General features: G+C 47.7%; 1 protein-coding gene across 2 annotated transcripts in view; it reads right to left on the bottom strand.

Annotated features, from left to right (window-relative positions):
- Positions 1-12,765, bottom strand: part of SYT17 (synaptotagmin 17) — a 40,010-nt gene extending 27,245 nt beyond the window's left edge. For both annotated transcript variants that reach the window (XM_076351228.1, XM_076351229.1), the window contains exons 1-5: positions 12,717-12,765; positions 9,241-9,258; positions 7,694-7,842; positions 2,173-2,321; positions 1,126-1,745 (exon numbers count right to left, since the gene is read on the bottom strand). In XM_076351228.1, coding sequence (XP_076207343.1) covers positions 1,126-1,745; positions 2,173-2,321; positions 7,694-7,842; positions 9,241-9,258; positions 12,717-12,731 — 951 coding nt within the window. In that variant the 5' untranslated portion in view covers positions 12,732-12,765. The remainder of the gene's footprint in view (positions 1-1,125; positions 1,746-2,172; positions 2,322-7,693; positions 7,843-9,240; positions 9,259-12,716) is intronic.
- Positions 12,766-20,234: the final 7,469 nt, after the last annotated feature.

Below are 20,234 nucleotides of genomic sequence, written 5' to 3'. Positions count from 1 at the left end.
AGACTCTCAGACCCACACCGTAAATCAGCAGTGAGGCCAATGATTTACTGTTCATCTTGTCCGATACCTCTGGCTATGCCACCCTTTTGTGAACACATAAAAATCAAAGAAACTGTGAACCATCCAAGTTCACGCAGGGTTTTGATTCAGCGAAGGCTCTAAAACTTAGAAATTGCAATCCCAGAGCTGGTGAGGAACTGGGAGAGGCAATCGTGTTATACCGACTTTGAGAGGTATTCCTGTCCTTAGCACAGATGCCTGAGATGATGCTCATGCCAAGCTCTTAGCTTGGTTTTTTTTACGGGGTCCTATGCCTCTAGCTATGTGGGTGATATGGCTAGTAGCAAATTCGGTAACTAACCGCCGTTCCTGGTTGCAAAGTTCAGATTTTCCCATTCAACGGCTCTTTTCCTGGCTGGAGAGGAGGTGGCACTGACCGGGGCCCTATCCTGAGAACAGATGTGGAAGCACACAGACCCTCTACACCTTCTCCTCTCATCCCATCTGATGGCTGAATCTAGTCCAAAATGCATGCTCAAACTTGCATGCATGCAACGTGCCACTTACATGAGACAAAATCTATGGCAAGTTTACATCCTTCAGGGACACAATGAAAATAAATCTACCACTACCTTGCAATTTTTTGCTCATGCATTATGCCTTAAGTCTGTAGAGACTGTGTCTTCTCTACACTTTCTTGCATCAAATTACTACTGAACTGGCACCAGTGGTTCAACTCACGTTCCCAAAGCACAGTCTTGTTAACAACCACAGGGGTGACCCAGATGGGACAGTGTCACTGCAGTGTCTGGGCATGGACGCAGGTCACTGCAGTGATCTTCCAAAAGGTGCAGGCTTCCAAAGCGGTCTTGATTTATTCTCATTAGAGTTGACACAGGATCTTTTGTCATGCCACCTCCTTTGAATATGAAAGAGGGCAGCTCCTTTACCTCACAGTATTAGCTATAAGACCAGTTAGGCCCAACATTATTTCAACCCAGCAGATGCTGTATTAACAAGATGACAATGACTAATTAGAAACTGCATTACTTGCCAACAAGCAAAGGAACTGCACACAAAAAAAAGCGAGAAAAATTGTGGCAATAATCTGATAAATTCTGTTACCTGAGAACTAGGCACAAGGGCTTTCCACCAGTGTCCGCCTTTCACAAGGTCTACATCGCTCAAGGGCATTGACACTTTGCCAATAACACAATGGCGTGAGAATTTGTCAAAATCCACTACGGTTAAAAGCAGAGTTCTTCTCTGGGCTTCTAAAAAGGGGATTTCAAATGTGTACCTCTCTTCAAACACCGGGTTCTGCGTTTTGCGTTTCACTCCAGTCTGCTTGGAGTTCTTCTGATCAGGAAGAAGGCAGATCTTCACGTAGGGGTTGGAGTGAGCCATGTCTTGCCTTGAACCATCGTAAGAAATTGGAGGAGGCAGATCTTTAGCCTCAATGACTCGCACTATTAGGTAATTATGCAACAGGTCGTACTGAGTGCTAAAATGCAGCATGCCCAGCTGATACTTTGATAAGATCTCCTCATCTGTCAAGGAGTCCATATCATCACTATTCGAGTCAAGAGAGTACAGTCTTGGTTCAAATTTTCTAAAATAGTCATCTGGGGTATAGGTTTTTCGCAGGATAGTTGGCTGAACTATTTCTTTCTTAGCTCCTATTATTCCAAACTCGATAGGTTTAATGTCAATTAACGGAGAACTTGGCCTCCTCGACTCTAAACCTAAATGAGAGAAATGCACAAGTATGATTGTTAGAAACTCAGCTGAAGCCATTACAGGCGCAAGTCAACTTGTGCTTCTTTGGGTACAGCTATTCTATGTCTGTGCAATGCCCAGCACAGCAGGCTACCCAGTGGGACTTTTCACCATTACATTGCGAAAAATTAATAGCACCCTTAGTTACGCCGAAGTGCAAGCTCAGCTACACTTTCCCCCCCGTCCATTTTCACCTGCAATTACCATGCATAAGCTTCAGCAAGAAAAACAGGGCTGGCCCCTTCCCCTGTGTTCCTGCAGAACAGGATGAGATTTTAATCAACGTACCTTCAACTTGACTTGATTCCCTGTCTAAAAGATGACAGAGCAAGCACTACAGTTTGATTTTCTTCTCCACAAGAATTACATTATATGTTGGAAGGACGACCTTACTTGAAATCCGCCTTGTGAGGCTGTAAGTGGACCGTGATGCATCTGAAGACGACCGCCTTCTGTCAGGGGAAACATCCTGAAGAGTGGGAGGCAGCTCACTGATTGTATTATCAGAGTCTCCATCTTTGTCCTCATTTTGGCTGCTTATCCTGTTACAACGAGAGACCTTTGGGTGAGTCAACCCAGTAAAAGGAGTATATACAGAATAAAAATGCATTCTGGTCTTTTGGCTCTAATCTTGGATGCACATCCCTAGATGCTGTGGGGTATCTCCTGATCTATTTGGCAAGCAAAAAGCTGAGCAACTGACTTCAGACCCATGTAAAAAACAGATTATCTTTCTTCCTGTCTTTCAAACAGTTGTATCAGTATTAGAGCATGACACAGGCCACACGGGCACGTGTGACTCAGATCTTGATCAGAAGTATTATATTTGTCTTTAAGAAAAAAAAAGGGGGAAAAAAAAAACCCACAAACCACAAAACCCAAACAGTAGCTTATTGCTGTAAATTCACAGCTACACTTTGGAAGCACAGCCTTCACTAGGAATGAACCAGCATGGGAAACCACCACACTCAAGACATCTCAAACCTATCACACACCTCTCTCAGTAAAATACTGCTTTGCAGGTACGCCACTAAGGTTTCAAAACTCGATCTTATAAATACAATTAATTCACAGCTATTTATTGACATGCCTTTTAAAATAATTGGCTGCTTTTTATCCACTTCCTTAAAGCAGAGGTGATTCTCACAAGATAGTAATTTTACTGCCCAGGGGTCTCGGTGGGAGAAGGAAAGTTGGCAGGACCTAAATAACAAAGCAAGTTGCAGTGAGAGCTGTAGCATCTTTGAGAAGACTCAACAGAAGACTGGCATCAAAGGAGTCCACGTGTAATTCCCATTTCAGTTTATATGTATACACACACACATGTTTTTTTCATATAAAACAACATTCTGGTTAAAAACCTCAACATGTCACAGCTGCAGTGGCTCACAAAAGCAGTCAGGACCTCCCAACCTTGACTGAAAGCAGCGCAAGAGCAGACAGTAACAAGTAGAGGAGATAAAGTCTCCAACTGCATGTTCAGAGGGGAGCAGCTGGCAGACACCTGCCGATGGAAATAAAATCACACAATGGTATGTGATGTGTGGTGCATCATGCAAAATAAGCCTTTTGGTTAATCCATGAGACAGAGTACAGAGTATTCCAAAAAACAGCAGCAGATCACAAGGAAAGCATCAGCTTGAAATGAGCAAATCAAAGAGGAATACCGTGTGAGTTTTGCTCCCGATTCACCCTTTCTACGTGCATGGCTCGGTTGGGTATAAACGAAGTATGTTGAATCATTTGCTTTAGTAACCAATGACTGGATTAGAGCAATAAATATATTCTGCAAAAAGTAGTAAACTCACAGAAAAGGCCCCCCAAATATAAAATAGATTTAAACTGGAATTTCTTATCCAAATTCACAAAGTTCACAGCAGGATCCATGCAAATCTCACCAACCCAGAGTCAGACAACTCATCCACATTAAAAAAAAGTCTGCTAATAATCAAAACCAAACCCTATGCTGAAAGAGGCGTACAATATTTGCACAACTCTGCAGCCCATTAAAGGCAGTCCAAATCATGCAGTTTGACATATAATCAGTACATGGAACACAAATAGCTTTTTTGTCCCTAAATGCGGGTCTACACAATCATAGGTAGCATTTGGATATACTTGTGTTTGAGAAGCAAATGCACAGAATGAGGAGAAGGCAGGGTGAAAAGGGAATCAGGAAGAGAGGCATTAAGGATGTTCTACAGCGGGTAAACGTAATAGTGAGTTAATAACATACAGATGACCTTTAGTAAGGAAATTGCTACTGAGCCACAATAATTTTTCCTCAAATAAAGTTTGGCCCTGGTTAAAGCAGCTCTGTTTCTGTTTAAACTGAACCTTTGGGAAGAGGAGTCGCGTCCTGATTTCAACTCAGTCTCACAGACCGTGCACCGTTTATCTTTGGGGTTTATGTAGAATATTCCACAACAGGCAGCGCCGACATACACCCTCGCTCCCAGCCCATTTCTGCAAAGACCAGGATGCAAGCGCTCCTCATGAAATAACAAGAAGCTACCATGCATTCAGGTCAATACAATTAGACTCACTTCAGTAAGAATTTTTTTTTCTAAGTTGCCACTGTAAAAAATTCAGAAAGTGAGAAAAATCAACAGGCTCCCAAGAGGAAGGGCTTAAACTTGCAGCTTTAACGTCCCCTCCTGAATTTCCAGGACAACGAGGTGTCTCAGAGCTGCCAAACGGAAAACCTACAGGCAAAAAATAAAGGATGGATTATTAAGCACGGGCGTTCAGATGTTTGCCAGTAGGCCAATGAAGACCGTAAAAGCAGTTTTCCCCTGGGGACTAGGAGGGGAGGTAATGAAGGAGCAAATTGCATTCTGCATTACACCAGTGTCCTGGGCCCACGAAGAAGTGCCAAGATGGAAAGATCTCAGCTGAAAACCTAGATCTATTTTTAAAACACTTTCAGGCTGTGAGCAGGGAATACAATCAATTGATTTGTTCCCAAATTCAATGCACGCATCTAAATGCAGAATATGGTGGTGTCAAATACATCTCCCATTTTAGGGGTTTCCACTGAACCCAAAAGCCCCCTTTTCAAAAATAAAAGAAAAAAAGAAAAGGATGAGGGGTCAATTGGCATACACAGATCTCTGAGCACTTAAAAACATACCCATTAAACACCTTATTCTGAGACCAACTCCAAACCCTTACTCTGCTCACACATCTAACTCCAGACATTGTTTCCTACCTCCAGAAACGCAAACGGAGCTTTAAGAGTGTAAGATCAACATAGTGAAAATAGAAATCTTCTTTGGCTTCTGAATTCTGAGCCAGCAAAGGCTGCATGGGATCGTTTCCACCTTAAACCTGCACACACAAAAAGTGTGGCCCTCCTATTGATCAGCAAACAAAATACACCGTTTCTGCCTCCTGCCTCTTACTCTCCTTTCCTCTTCGTCTTCCAGACTCTTGTTCCTCTACAGGCTCATTTTCTTGCCGTCTCCTCTCAATCACATCCCCTCAGCTGCCTTCCCTCTCCGTATCTCCCCTGCTCTCTTTGCCCTCCTCACTCAACTCATTTCTGGGTTCCCTCACCATTTTCCAACAAAGTCACCCTGGAAGCTTAAAGCATCGCCATCTTCCCTGGCACCACCCTGGGTCCATCCCAGCTCAAGAAGAGGAGCCAACAGCCTTTTCAAGCAAGCAAAGCCTGATCTCCAGCTTCCACATCAACGTGTGTTAACAGGTGTCCTTAGAGACCACAGGACTTGCAACAGTGCCAGAGGAGGTGGCGACTTCAGTGATCCTAAGGCACGGCAGCATCCATGCCTCCTCGCAAAGCAAAGCTACTTCTCTCATGTGTCCTCTTCTTGGATACCTGCCGCCCCTCTTGGGCATTACCTCTTGGAACTCGCCTTCTCTCAGCACTAGAGCAGAACAGGGAGACCCTAACTGCACCAGATCGCCTGAAGCTGGAAGGAAAGATGGATACGTACCTAGGCTGGGGTCCCAGGGACCCTACCCAGGGCTGCTAGCATGAGTAGGTGCAGCATAAAGCACAACATGGTTGAAGAACCAAGCTTTTTTTTTTTTTTCAGACCGCATTGTCTTCTGCTTATGGCCATTCCAATAAGTTAATCGTAAAGGCTTTCAGCTGGAGCAGGACTGGGGGAAAACAACACAGGCTGGAGAGAGCATTTTATGAGTCCAAAGGTCTCCATGTTCTCTGCCTGTGGCAAAGTCCAGCTCATCTGCAAAGTCACCATACACCTGAGTTTTGAGATCAAAAGAAGAACAGAGCTTCAACACTTACAATGCCCCTTTAGCCAGACAGATGGATCCAGCAGTCAAAAACTACACCATGGGACAATCACCCCACACCCCAAATACACATGATGTCCCTTCTGCTCCTCAGCACACCAGAGAAACTCCGAAGCATCCCCTCACAACAAGTCTAGCTACTTGTTCCCAAGTCCATAATTGTTCCTGCAGCAATCTTCCTATGTCCAATACTGCAACCTCATCACTGTGTTCTCCTGTGTGCAATGCCTTCCTATTTATCATCGATCTTGTTTCCATTTCCCATTAATTGCAGGTGAATCAATTTCTAGGCATATATCAGACTTAAATATGCTGCTCCACATTTAAAAACCACTCTAACACATCTTGAACATCTCTATTTTTATTGCTTCAGTATTAATTACCATCCTATTCTACCTGGATTCCAAAGAGTATATAGACAAATCTGCGATTTAAACATGAGACAATTTATTTCATGCATTACCAAGACATGGACCTTCCAGACCTGACACAGAATAACAGTAGGTACTCACAGGAGTAGATAAAATTAACTGAATGTCTCAGTGCCTAGGTACCAACTTCTGAGCATCATATGAGGCACTAAATAGGCATCTCTTGTGCCACAGCTTCTGGACACACCGAAGCTGTGTCCATCAAACGATCTGCTCTCACAGAAGACAGCCCAGCCCAGCCGACAGAGCAAACACTAAAAGACAGGAGACCTCTGCTCCCTTCTTGGTTTCAGTAATGCCTCCACGGGGTCACCTCTGCTGCAGATTCCCAAATGAGAGGGATTAAAACAGGGAAGTCTTCACTGACTTTCTTTGTAAGAGATTTGCAAAAACACTAATCAAAGCGCCAGATAAAACCCGGCATTGCCGCTGTTGTTCTTTAATGATTCAAGAGGAAATCTTAAAGAGCACTAAGATGATGCAGGAGATCAAGTCTTGCTAAATGAAACTTTAGATGAATTTCCCCTTTAAAGCACGCAAGCGGTAGGCCTTTCATTTGCCTATATGATAACCACCTTTACGCTAGGATAAGAAAATGTTTCAAAACAACCTCATCAGCATTTCAGCTAAGTTGAAGTGCTCCAAAGGGCTGGTCCATTTGAAGAGGAAATAGGACTGAAGATGAAAAGCATCTTTAGAAAAGGGTGCACAGCTAAACCACTTATCAGCTTGCTATGTTAGCTTACAAAATAGCTTCTGTCTTACTCATCAGAAAAGCGTTTTACAAAGACTAACCTTACTATTTGAGCTAACAGGGCTGCCCTTTTTCACCTTGTCGTTGAGTAGCCTACGTTCCCACCCTCAGCAGGAGGTTTGTCCTTTCTACGTGGTGTCCTCTGAATGTCCTATCGCCATTTCATATCAATACTCTCATCACAGCTGAAGAGTCCTACTCCTCAGTTAAAGCTATGAAATTGTGCATCTAAATGATGCACAATTTGAGTGGCTAAACATTGGAACAGGCTGCCCAGGGAAGTGGTTAAGTCCCCATCCCTGGAAGTATTTAAAAGACGTGTAGATGCAGCGCTTAGGGACATGGTTTAGTGGGCATGGTGGTGTTGGGTCGACGGTTGGACTTGATGATCTTAGAGGTCTTTTCCAACCTTAATGATTCTATGATTCTATGATTCTAAACTTACAGCCAGGCTGGAGTTTGAGCAGGAAAAGGTCCCAGGATTTCAACTTCATCTTCATTTGTTTGACAACAGCTACAGTCGAAACACTTCTGACAACAATTTCTACAAGTCCACCGGCACAGCAAGAGATCCGAGATTCTAGCGAGCAGACCCTGAAGCCATTGGAAACCAAAGTACAAGATTACAACCCATCAATAGCTATTGAGAAATAACATTCAGCTGTATTTATGTTTGTGTTTCTGCAACAGAACATTAAGAACTATATTTATTCCATCTATATCAACAGACAAGTGCTACGCAGTTACCAGCCCAACTTCACTGATGCCATAACAAGGCAGGAAAATAAGCATTCGCTGCAGGTATTTTCCCTCTAGTAGCGATGTACTATTATGTAGGTTGGCAAGAGGGTGATTTACAAAAGACTATGGCATAGCAATATGCTAGAGTGGAAACATGCTTATACTTTCACACACATCAACAAACTAATAGATTGGGAAATGTACAACAGAAGGAATTAAAAACAGAAGGTAAGTGAAAGCTCCAATTTAATCCATCAAGGGTCTATTTAATTTGAAAATCTTAACACAGCAACGTGAACACATTTCGTCCCTGTAGACGTATCAGCACGTAATATTTGTATGATTTATACACATAACAGCATTACAACCCGACAAACTTGCCACTAAAATGGATTAGCAAAAGCATGCTATCCACATGCCTCCCCTCTGCTATGATGATTAATTTAATGAAGAATCTTCAATGATTTTTTTTCTTTAAAGAAGTTACTTGACCCAGAAAAGTATTTCATTTCTTAGGTTTCCATGGTGGCACTGGCAGCATCACCTGTAACAGTGCTCCTCTGCTGTTACAACCACGGGGTGCGAGCACCCCATCGGAGGGGCAACAGGCTGCTGCCCCATTTCCATGCCATCCCTACGGCCTTCCCTCCACTTCAAAGCTCTGCTTGCTTCAAGAGGAGCAGAAAGCCAAACCTTAGCCCATTTCCCACCCACGCCAGCTCCAACTTCTGCAGTTTGTAAGAAGGCTCATTAAGCTGCACAAGGGCACTGCTAATAAAGGGCATCACTCTGTAGTAATGGGGGGGGAGAGGCACGCAGCTGCCAAGAGCACAGCACGTGCACATCCAGGGTCGAATCGCTTTACAATTGTATATGACCTTGAAATGTTCCTAAGAAGCTGAAGAAATAAAGCATGTGAGAATTTCTCCATAGATACCCCCCCCAAAATACTTGAAACATTTGCAGTATTCACGAGTGTGCAAATACAAAGGCACTATCTGAGGAACGTTTCCTCTGAGGAACGCAGATCTGCAGAGGAGACTCCACCAGAACATTTCTTTTTGCTCCAGTAAAACACAGAGTTTTTTCCATAAACAAAATCTGAACATTGAAGAAAAAAAAAATTACCAGCCCAAAATGTGGTGCATTACTTATATCTAGGACATCAGTAAAGAGTCAGAAAATACGAGACAATCCCCTCAGGATGGAGCGAGGAGACAGAGCGGAGAGTGAATCATCAGATTAACTCACCTCATTTATTGGTTCCAACTGTCCTTTTAGACATCCAGGATGAAGCAAGGGGAACAAAATGAAAAAGACAAAAACAGGTTAGCAATGCTCAAATAACTTTAAATTTTCTGCCATGACATGTCCCGGCCTGGGATGAGCTTGGATTTCTGGCAAGACAGTACTTTGAAAATGTTAGAGGAAGGAGAGGCCTCCTGACCAGGCATCAGCTTCTGCTGCTTCCAGTCCCTCCCCACCAAGCTCCCTCTGCTCCTCCTTCCCCAGGAGCGGAATTCCCAAACCATCCTGGAGCATGAAAATCCTGCTCATTGCCCCTTGCTAACAGGGTATCACGTGCAACCACTTATTTTCTTTTCTTTAATAACCCATCTCTAATTGCAGCAACTACTTGCTGCTGACAGCAAAGCATATCCAAATTTTCCAGTTAGATGCCACAGTGGAAAAAAAGACTTTCCTCCAGATTCAGCCCACATAAAAGCAGTTTCAATGCCAACTCATTAAAAGCAACATTTCTCAGAAGGGGCACAGACTCAGAATACTCTCCATTATGTTCACATCACTTGAGGTAGCTGGGCACCTTCAGTCTCATCCTCAGATGTGACTTGAAGAACACAAAAAAATAGAAGTTAAGTGCTTAAAACTTGAGTCATGCACTCCAGATCGAAAATCTGCACTGCAGCCACTTCCCCCAAGTCACGGAGAAAATCTACAGCAGAGGAATAATCATCGCAAGCCAGTGTTTTATTCACAAAGCTGCCCTTGGAACATTATACTTGACCCACTTTGTTGATAACTGGAGACTTAGTAGCATTTCAGATGCCTGCTGAAATGTCTTTCTTATCACTTTCTGTCTAATGTCTAAGAGTTTCCTAATTGTCCCGGCTGTCTTTCTATAAAGAGAATCCCTGGAAAAAAAAAAAAAAAAAAAAAAAAAAAACCAACACAAAAACCACACAACAAAAACACCCACACAACCCCCCCCACTCTCTCTACTCTTCCACATGTAGAAATTGGTTTCTAGCTTTATGCTCATGACAGGGACAAGAGCAGCCTTTTATAAAGGAGCTGGGATGCAGAAGTTGCCTTTAGTTCCAAGAACTCTCCCATGGACCACGTTCCAGCCCAAGCCTCCCTTTTAAACTTCTCGGAAACCAGTGCTCGGTGAAAAGGCCACCACTTGTTTGAAACACAAGTTAGGAGACTGGAAATGCTGCAGTGCGATGTAACAAGACAGTGATTACCAGATATCTATGGACCAACTGTTTCAAGAAAATCCTAAATGGTTTAAAGGGCTTTATCATTCCTTATTATTGCAAAGTTGCAGCCAAACCACGGCAGCCAAAGCCACAGTGGTTTAGCAAAGCTGCAAGAAGAATATTTAAATTTCTCTAAAACGAAGCAGCTGGATCCGCGCCACACGATCGAACGCTGTAGCACGTGCTGTGCAAAGGAAGTGGCATTTCCGAATGGCCCGCAGGGACGCATGGTAGGCTTGTGTCAAACAGCCCTCCTGGTTACCATCAGCCACCGGTGATGTGAAACCACTCCTGTGTGCCACCAGCCCCAAGAGCACACACAGCACCATAAAAAAGTGCCTCTGTGACCACCCGCAAATCTCCGCCAGGAAATGGGAGGACAGAAATGAGAACTAAATATTACAGTGCAGAAGAGGTAAACAAGTAACCAGTGCCATATAGGGATTAAATGCAGGGACCTATGAAAGGAGAGCAAACACGACCAGCTGTGTGCATCCACCTCGCTCACACCACGCAGGAGGGTCGGGGCTGGGGAAGGGCAGAGGTTTAGAGAAGGATGCAACAGCCAACAGGCGCTGGGCGATCCCAGGGAGCAAAGCTGCTGCAACGCACTCATCAACCCCAGGAGAAGGGCGAGACACCGTCATGCCCTGCCATGTCGTCCCAAGCCGGATGAGCAGAGGACGACGCGGCTGGGAGCCCCCAGCCACGAGCGAACCCTTGCCAAGGGCCGACTGCGGCTGTCCCAGGCACATCCCCTCACCTGGAGTCAGGTGCAAGGCAGGGCTACATCTCCGCTTCACACCTTGCTGCAGGAGCCCAGCACCCCAGTCTGCCGAGGCCCACGGGAAGGGTCGCCTACTCCAAAGCAGCACAGCCACCTGTCACAAACAGGTCAAGGGACCAGCTACAACTACCTGCCATGGCAGTGTCGCCAGGGATGCTGCAGCAGGGTGGGGTCTCCACTGGTGATGGACCGTGTTGTGCCCCTGCAGTTACACCCCCAGGGAAGGCTCACAAGCCCCACCACAGCGGATGCCGCAGCCTAGGGACAGTGGGGTCCCCCCAGCCACACACCCGTGGGTGGCCTCCCACCACCCCAATCTGACCCAGTGTCCCCACTGCCCTCGTCCCCACCCAGGTACCCCCACCTCGCACACGGGGGTCCCGACGGCGGCGCTGCCGGAAGGCCCGCCCGGCCCCAGTCGGGGTCCCCGCCGAGCCGAGGGGCCCCGGGAGCCCCGCACCCAGCCGGCCGTACGCCACCTCCGGCGGGGCTCACCCGCGGGCGGCTCCACCCGCCCCCTCGGGAGCAGCGCCCGCCGCGCTCCCCGCTCCCACCCCCGGGGCGCCGCGGCGGCTCTGCCCCGAGCGGGAGGGGGGCCGCGGGGGCACGGCGGGGCGGCTGGAGGTGGACACGGCCCCGTGGGACGGGGGGTCGTGGGTGGCGTTGGTAGCGGGTGTCTCTATCAACGCCCCAGCGCCCGGACTCCCCGCACAGCTGGAAATGCTCCGCTCGGGCTTATCTTAAAACTGGGCGGCAGCCTTCGGAGCTACAGATGGAAAACAGGCAGCTGGCAACTGCAGGGCCGGAGGGGAAAATCGCGCAGGGTTTAAACCAGCCCAAAATTTAATTCAGCCTCACGCTGCTGGGGGGGTCCCATCCATCACGCCGAAGGCTGGGGCTCGCCGCAGCCCAGGGCGCCTGTGCCCCCCACCCCGCCGGGCTGTGCCCGGGCTGGAAGGGCCGATTAAGCCCCCAGCGCATCTCGGTCTGCCCGCGCGGTTTAGCATCCTCCTTCCCCGCAAGAAATCCTTGTGCGGGCTCGGGCCGGGCTCGCACGCACCCGGGGCCAGCCCGCTCCCCCCGGCAGAGAGGAGAGAGGGCTGAGGGCTGCTCGCCGGCCGCCGCGGGCATCCGCTCCTACCCCGGCGCCTCGCGAACAGCAGGCTGCAAGCCCCGCTCCTGCCCCGGCCCCGCCTGCCCCCCTCGCCGGCGGCTGCTGCCGCTGCCGCCGGGAACTCCTCCCCAGAAGTTAACCCGAAGTTGCGCACCAGCACCGGGCAAGGAGCACGGGGGGGGGGCCCCGCCGCGGCACCGGCACCCGTCCCGCAGACGAAGCAGGGGGTCCCCCCGCACACGCCCCAGACACATCCCCACCACCACCCGCCCGGGGCCGCGGATCATCGCGGGGGCCCGCAGCGCCGCCGCTCCGCACCCACCTGGATGTACGCCATCTTCCGCGGGGCGCACCGCGGGGCGCGCGCGCCGCCTCCCGCCGCGCTGCTCCACCCGCGCCCGCTGCGCCGCGGTACGCCCCGCGGTGCGGCACCGCCCCGGGGGGGGGGGGGGCGCGGCCGCAGCGCCCCGCGGGCGAGGAGCGGCTCCGCCGGCGCTCCGCGGCCGCGCAGGCACCGCGGTGGCCGAGGGCGCCGTCAGGGCGAGGAGACCCGCCGCGCCCCGCCGTCCCCCTGGGCTGATCGGGTCGGTAAAACGCGCGCGGGGTTTGCCCTCCGAGGGGGCTGGCGGAGGCTCCGAGCAGGCGGGCTCCTGCCCGGCCCTGCCCGCGGAGCCTCCGCGGGGCTGCGCGGCGCGGCGCGAGCCGCGGGTGCAACAGGTCCGCTGCAGCGCGGGCGAACACTGACCTCCAGAGGGCCCGGCGCGGAAATTCAAGGCTGGAAACCCCTCCTGGCCTCCGGGGGACACAGCCGGGGGGCGGCACGGCACGGCACGGCACGGCACGGCACGGCGCGGCCCCCGCGGAGCCGCCGGCGGCGGGGAAGGTGCCGGTAGAAGCAGAGGCACGTACGTGTGGAGCGGCAGCAGCGGGTGTGAGAGCGGTGGCCTTGTCTGATAAAGCAATTTTTATAGCAGCGTTTTCCTCCAAAGAGCTCGCTGTATGAGAAGGTGCTATAAGCACACCAGAGTTTCAACAGGGATGCGGTTGTTTTATGAGCTTGAATGAACAAAGTTAAAACATAACATACTCGCATCTCCCCAAGCAAAGATGAGAAGCTGGAGTAAGAAGTGAGCTTTTAACCCACAGACCACAGTAAGCATCGTGTTGCTCGGCTTCACGTCCTTGTGCTGACATATCAGGTCCTATCCTAGCCAGAGGAGACGTGGCCCAGTGAGGGGACCCTCTCGGGCAAATCCCACCGCATGGGTGGTTGGACCTGGGGAACTCAAGTAGGAAAGTGGTCTCTTTTGAGGTCAAACTCTTGGAAAGGGAAAGCACAGGAAAGGTGAAGATTTGGGGCTGTTCCTCTTGAGCACCACCTTGGTACCACACAAATTACAGGCTTCCCTATGCACTGCTGTAAACAAAGGCTCCTGCCCTCGGCTTCGGAGGAAACTCTCCAGCTACGCTTCTGGCACCTTCCTAGCACATGGATTTACACTAAACCCTGGATAGAGGCGGAGAGGCAAGAGGCAGCGTTTTACGGCTCAGCCCAGCTGGACGGACGGCAGTTGTGTGCTACAGGGCACCTCCCTGACTCACAACAGCCCCGTTTCATTTCAGTTTACTGTGGTGAATGGCAAAAACACTCTCACTGTGGAGAAGGGGATGCGTACAGCTTCAGGCGTTGGCCAGCCTAAAAACAGAGGTCGCTACTGCTCCTTGTGGCGAGGAGGGAGCCTCTGGGGCAGGATGGCTTTGGAAAGCTCTTGCGTTACTGATCTCATTTAATGGCCCGTTTAAGTTCTCATTGAATTCAATGAAAAACTCCCCTTGACTTCTGTGGGAAGGGCCATACTCTGAGTTAAAAAAAATAAATTCTTTTTTTCCCCCAGGGAGAGCAGCTACCGCTTTAGAAGAATAATTACCACAGTGGAGATAAGTAAGAAAAAGACCTGTAGTACTTACTTGTTTCAGGCAGTTTTGAGCATATGATTAAACTGCGGTACAAGTTGTTTGTCAGTTTTTGCTCTGCAATTCTTCTTAATTCCACTTCTTTCCAAGTGCCAGTGTTTAAAATGTCAGCCTTTACTTTGAATATTGTTGCTCTTTTTATCTTGACTCACCACCGCCTTGATGCAGCTTGCGATAAGTGAACACATGGATTTTTTTTTTTTTCCATGTTACAACATAATGGAGAGAGGCTTAAACTTTTCAGACAGATTTTTTTGACTCCTTAAAGGCAGAATGCTGTGAGTCACAAGAACTATGGCATGCCTCGCTATATAAACACTATGTGCATGTTTGTACTTACTCCTTTAAAAACATTTAGGAAAGAGAAAGGAGGATCCCATGCTGCATCAATTGTCACCAACTTTTTTTTGGCTGACACATGTAAGTATTATGAACCCAAAAAGAAGAGCAAAAGAGCTTTTACAGGGGGGTTCACTAGTACTATTGATTTTTACATGGAAAAATGCCTTTTTTTTCCCCCACGTTCCCCCATAGCAGACTGTAGTACAAAGCCGTAAGATAGATGTGCTTCCCTTGCGCACTCATACATACACATGCATTTAAGTGCCTTTTACACTGTTGCTCGAAGGCTTTTAGATTAGTGTCTCTCAGCAAATACATTCACTAAGCAAACAGCTCTAACCCAAAGAATATGATGGATTCAAACCAGCAGACAGGTGGTTATTGTAAAATCTAATTTCAAATCTGCATATGGCTGATGCTCTGATTAAGCTCTGCTTCTACAGCACTCAGAATAAACAGACCCATTTGACATGATGACAACATAACCTTCGGATGTCCTTTGCTGTGCACGCTCTGTGTCTGATAAGACACATTCCATACTTCCCACATGTAATGGCTGCAATGCAGATTGCAAGGCTTGCAAATGCAAAATTTCTATGCAGAAAACAAGGTAATTAACACTGCTTTTGCAGAATATGATTTTATGATGGATTTCTGTTCTTACTGATGTTAATACACATCGGGAATAACATCAGCCACATCCAGAGCATTCGCTTGAATCATTACAACCAGCCCAGCAAGTAGCAAAATCTACCTCCAGCACTGCAAATCAGTTCAGCAGCTTCTCGGACAAACCAGAACCAGGGCTGCTGGTATTCAAAATGCCACATCTGCATGTGTCTTCCAAACCCTAGTTAAAGCCTTTCAGCTGCTTCATGCCTTAAAGTTAAGAGAGAAGAGCATCACTCTGAAAAAGTGGAGAAAGAAAAGAAGGGAAAGAAATCTGATGGCTATTTCAAAGGATTTTCATTTGAATCTTCCTAAAGCAATTGGCAATGCTTTTTTCTGCTGCAAGGGGGAAAGCGAGGAGAAAAGTGGTGGTGCAAGATAAGATGAGATGTCTTACTCTGCTGTTCATATGCCAAGTCCTTATCATCATCACTTGAGCCTGCTGGAACAGCCGGCTACCACTCTGCCTAAAAATAAGCTTCTTATCCCCAGATGTTTTTATAAATGGCAAGCCATTGTAGCTGGTGCTTCCCCACTGCTGTTGGCAGCCCATAAAGGTCCAGCTTCTCTCGTCATGACAGGATTAGCTTCGTTCGCCACAGCATCATCCCTCCAACAAAAGCACCTCAGATTCACTGTTCCAGAGCCATTTCTAGCAACATGCTTGTCTCCTTGCAGGTTTCATGGAAATGCAGTTTCCCTCTGTGGTTTTTCAGGCCTTTTTCTGCCTTGGCCTTTGTACCCTGAAGAGGCAAATCCATGAGGTCTTATCCAAGAAGGTTTGGGCAACCAGGAGCAGGACTGTCACCTGTAACCTGCACCTGGGAGAGATGAAGGGCCAGTGGGCACTGATGCAGAGACCCTGAGCAGTGTAGTGGCACATGGGGGGAAAAAAAACTGGATAAATACCCCTATTTGGGACTGCAAGCCAGGCTCTGAGAAGCAGATCTATCCCAGCTGTCAAAGCAGAAAGCAGCAAACTCTGCTCACCTGCCTTTGCCCCCAGCTGTGTCCCAGCAGAGACTCGACATGCAGTGCAGGTGAGAGGGACAGTTTGCTCTGTGGCAGGACAGCTCTGCCATGCTGGCCCCATACCTCATAGTATTTCAGCAGCAAGGATTAGCTTTAGCTTTGACTTTGCTGTAGGAACCCGTATTTATTCTAGCTCTAGGACTGAGTCGGTGTCGGTGTCGTGCCTCGTTACAAGTGCAGAAAATGCCTGAAGTGTCCTGAGCTGAGCTCTGCTTCCTGCTGATGGCAAAGGTGCAAGCTAAGCCCCACCAGCTGCCCACCCAGGCGCATGTGCTGATCTCTTCAATCCCTTCTCCCAAATTCCTAAGTAGCAGTGTGCCCAGACAGCTTTGTCTGGAGTAGGGAAAGGTTATCCCCTTCTCCCAGATCATTCCTGCTGCGCTTCAGGGGGTCAGCAAGAAGCCTGGGCCCCCAGCGCCTCTGTCCCAAGCTCTGGCCCCTTGAGGCATGCGAGGGTCATTGCAGTGGGTCTTGTGCCAGCAATGATGCAGTTTCCAGCAGGAACTGGGCTGACATCCCTGTGACAGACACATTACAGCTAGCGACAAAAGGGGAAGGTGCTACAACCCATTTCCATGACTCATCCAGCCTTTGGTCTCAACTGTCTCTAAATTAGCCCATCAACTCCATGGATGCCTGTGAATATGCCTGATTCGAAGCCAAGATACAATTTCCCAGGCTTCTGCATTTCTGTATTTTCTTCTTGCATTCTGCAACAGTAGCCAACTGTTCTTTATATTCCATTGCCATATTATATTACATCCTCCTCTGCAATTTTCCTAAGCTCTTATCCCTTTCTGGTTTGGCATTACCTACCCCAGGATCTCCCTCTTGTCACATCTCCCATACCCGACTCACGCCCATAGCTGGGAGGAAACCACCGGCGCTCCCCCGGCTAGTTACTGTGCCCTGGAAAGCACTCCTCTGCTTTCACTTCAGAAACAGCCTCTGCTGATGCTGCATCTTCTGCTGCGCATCTGGATTATTAACTGGCTGCCTGGCAGCTCCCTAATTGGCAATATCAGTAAAAGCACATTTTTCTCTTTTCTTCAGTCTCCAGATAAAGTGGCTAAATTTGATCTAAAATCCTCAGATCCTCATTGCCTCGTATAATTTATAATGGCCTTGCTTATGCTATAAAAATTACAGCTACTCTCTTGCACTTACACGCTTTCTGTTTTGTCTTTAACATACGGCAGGGAACTGAATGACGCAGCATAATCTACTGAAGCTATTTCTATAGTAAACAGAGATAAAAGCCACAGCCAAAGGGCACGCAGCCTCTGAGGAAGCAGGCACTGCATATTACTGTATCAAGCACTCGAATCCAAGTTCCTGCTCAAAGGAAATCTGTCCCCGGAGGGAGCTGTCGCTGCCCAGTTAACTCGTGCTGGGTTCCAACACGCTGACCACATCTCGGCACTAGTCCCATCGTAGCAGAGCCCTCGGTGGCTTCACGCAGTGTCACTACGTGTGAGCCGAGCATCATCAACAGTGTTGAAGGCAAACAGTGACTGCTAGGTCACACGTCTAAATATGAATTTGAGGTCATGTTCTTTCAACGACCTCATTTTGCAATAAAGACGGGACCTCTCTGGCCTGGGACTCACTTGCTCGCAGGGTCCCTCCTGACTCAGTGCAATTTCGGCAGCGGGAGAGTCCCCTGGAGAAGGCATGGCACTGCCAGGACTCTTCTGCTTTGGAACTCGCTCCCTGCTTAGACCAAAAAAGCTTGGATACGGTACACTTTGGGTCATGCTAAAAAGCTCGGAGTATTTTCAGACTTCCGAGGAGAGAACGTTGTATTTATAGGGAAGTTCAGTTTTTCAGTTGCTTTTGTAATTCATTTTGTTTACAATTGGTTTATTCAAGCTGTAAGGCTGAGGAGTTAGCTGCTAGATTTCTTTTCCAGGCTCACATTTCTAACTTTGCAGACATAGGACAGAGCTATTTTTGTCATATAAATCATTAGAGAGAGACTATCTCACAGTCCCCACTGAAGCAAATTCCTGAGGAAGCGAGCTCTATTTTTAAAGAAAATTTCTACTTAGTATTTGTTTTAATCTAATGACTGAGAAACAAGCAACATCAGCCTTTCTGAAGCTGAGAAGTATTATCCCCGTTTCTCGGGAAGACAAATTCAGCAGAATGAGAGTCATTGCTACCAAGAGGAGCTGGATGGCAGCTGCCGACGCAGCTTCCCAGGCCCCAGGGGGATGCAGCGTGACCCCAGCAAGGGGAGCTGAGCAAATGGGGGACAGAACCCAGGTCTCCAAGGTGACACAACTTCAGAGATAAAGATACTCATGGTACCTTGAGCGCCCATCTTAAAAAGTAAGAGGATATCTTCTAAAAAGGTCCAAGTGTGGGATTTTATAGAATAAGGCAAACTCAGTCTCCCACTCACTCAAGGTCATTTCTCTGAGACTCAAGGACAAAATTGTAAGATAAATGCTGAGGGTTTTGGTTGCGTCACACGGATGACTTATTTTAGAAGAACAGTCTCATCCTCTGGAAGTTGTTCAAATAACTGTGTTACAACTCTTCCTATTTGATTCACACTAATTTAATAAGTCACAATTTTAAATATTCCTTTCCTATTCATATGAATATTAAAAACTATATCAAACCTAGAAAGAGGAGGGGGAGGAATTGGCATTTACAGTTTTCTCCTTTCCAGCAGTGGCCTAAAGACCTAAGTTAACACAGAAACAAATGTGGTCAAGCACACCTCCTCCAACTAAATCAGTAAGGCTTTCTAACTGGGCCCCGGGGCTGTGCAGCTGTAAAATGTAACAAAGTTATCCAAAACCGTTTAAATATGGCTGGTAAGAGAAAAGCTTTTAAATTATGAAACAAATGGCCAAACCAGAAAAATAGAGATTGCTTAAAGCTTTTGGAAAAAAACGGTATCAACAGCAGTAAAACCCACTTCTGAGCTGCGAAGAAACAGCTACGGGAATGAGTTTAGGATCATTCAGCTGCAAATACTAAATTGTCATTTGCAAAAACATGCCCATATCGACTTCAGAATTCATCAGGTTCAAAAGGGCAGGACTATTTTTATTACAAAAGGCTCCTTTTCCAATCGTCCCCTCACAGCAGCAGCGACCATTACATCTAGTTTTCCCATCTCATTAAGCAGATGTGCAAAATACATAGAGCTAAACTGGGTGGGTTAAAGGGGTAATTTGCATTCTAAAGCACTGCAGCACTATAGCTAAGAAATACATGGAATACCGACTGTTTCTGCCTCATAGGAACCTCGGTTTCACCTGTCTCTGTTGTTCTCTCCCCCCCCCCCCCCCCCCCCATTCCTATCCGTTTACCCTGCAGTGTTTTCACTAGGACTTAGCCCTGCTGAAGAGGGAGTCTGTAAATCCAGCTAAATGCAACCAATATAAATGAACCAAGTCCTTTCTGAATTACAGTTTCCTTCTCATGAGGAATCTCTTCTCTGGACATTAATGGAAACCAAAATCTCTACACAAAGCAACATGCTGTGCTCTCTGCTGTTCAGATTCAGAGCTGTACTTGGAAGGCAAACCTCTCTTCGTCACAGACTGAGCCAACCTCATATGCAAAAGTCTGCAGGAGCTGCTCAAATCCAGGTGATAGAATTCCTCCTTGCTGCTGAGCGTTCCCCTGGGTGTCTGACTGAAGAAACCTGTTCTTACAGATTAGATGGTACCATGTTTGCTCTCAGGTTTGCTCCCTGTGTTACACAGGGAGCAGCACAGTATGTTCCCCCCCTCATATTGTGCCCAGCAACTTGCAGCTGATCAAGCAGTGCTGTCAGGGAAGATGTCCCTGCTCCTAAGCA

The sequence above is a fragment of the Aptenodytes patagonicus genome, chromosome 13 (assembly GCF_965638725.1).
Source record: "Aptenodytes patagonicus chromosome 13, bAptPat1.pri.cur, whole genome shotgun sequence".
NCBI classification, from domain to species: Eukaryota; Metazoa; Chordata; class Aves; order Sphenisciformes; family Spheniscidae; genus Aptenodytes; species Aptenodytes patagonicus.
This window is presented reverse-complemented; position numbering and strand designations above follow the sequence as displayed.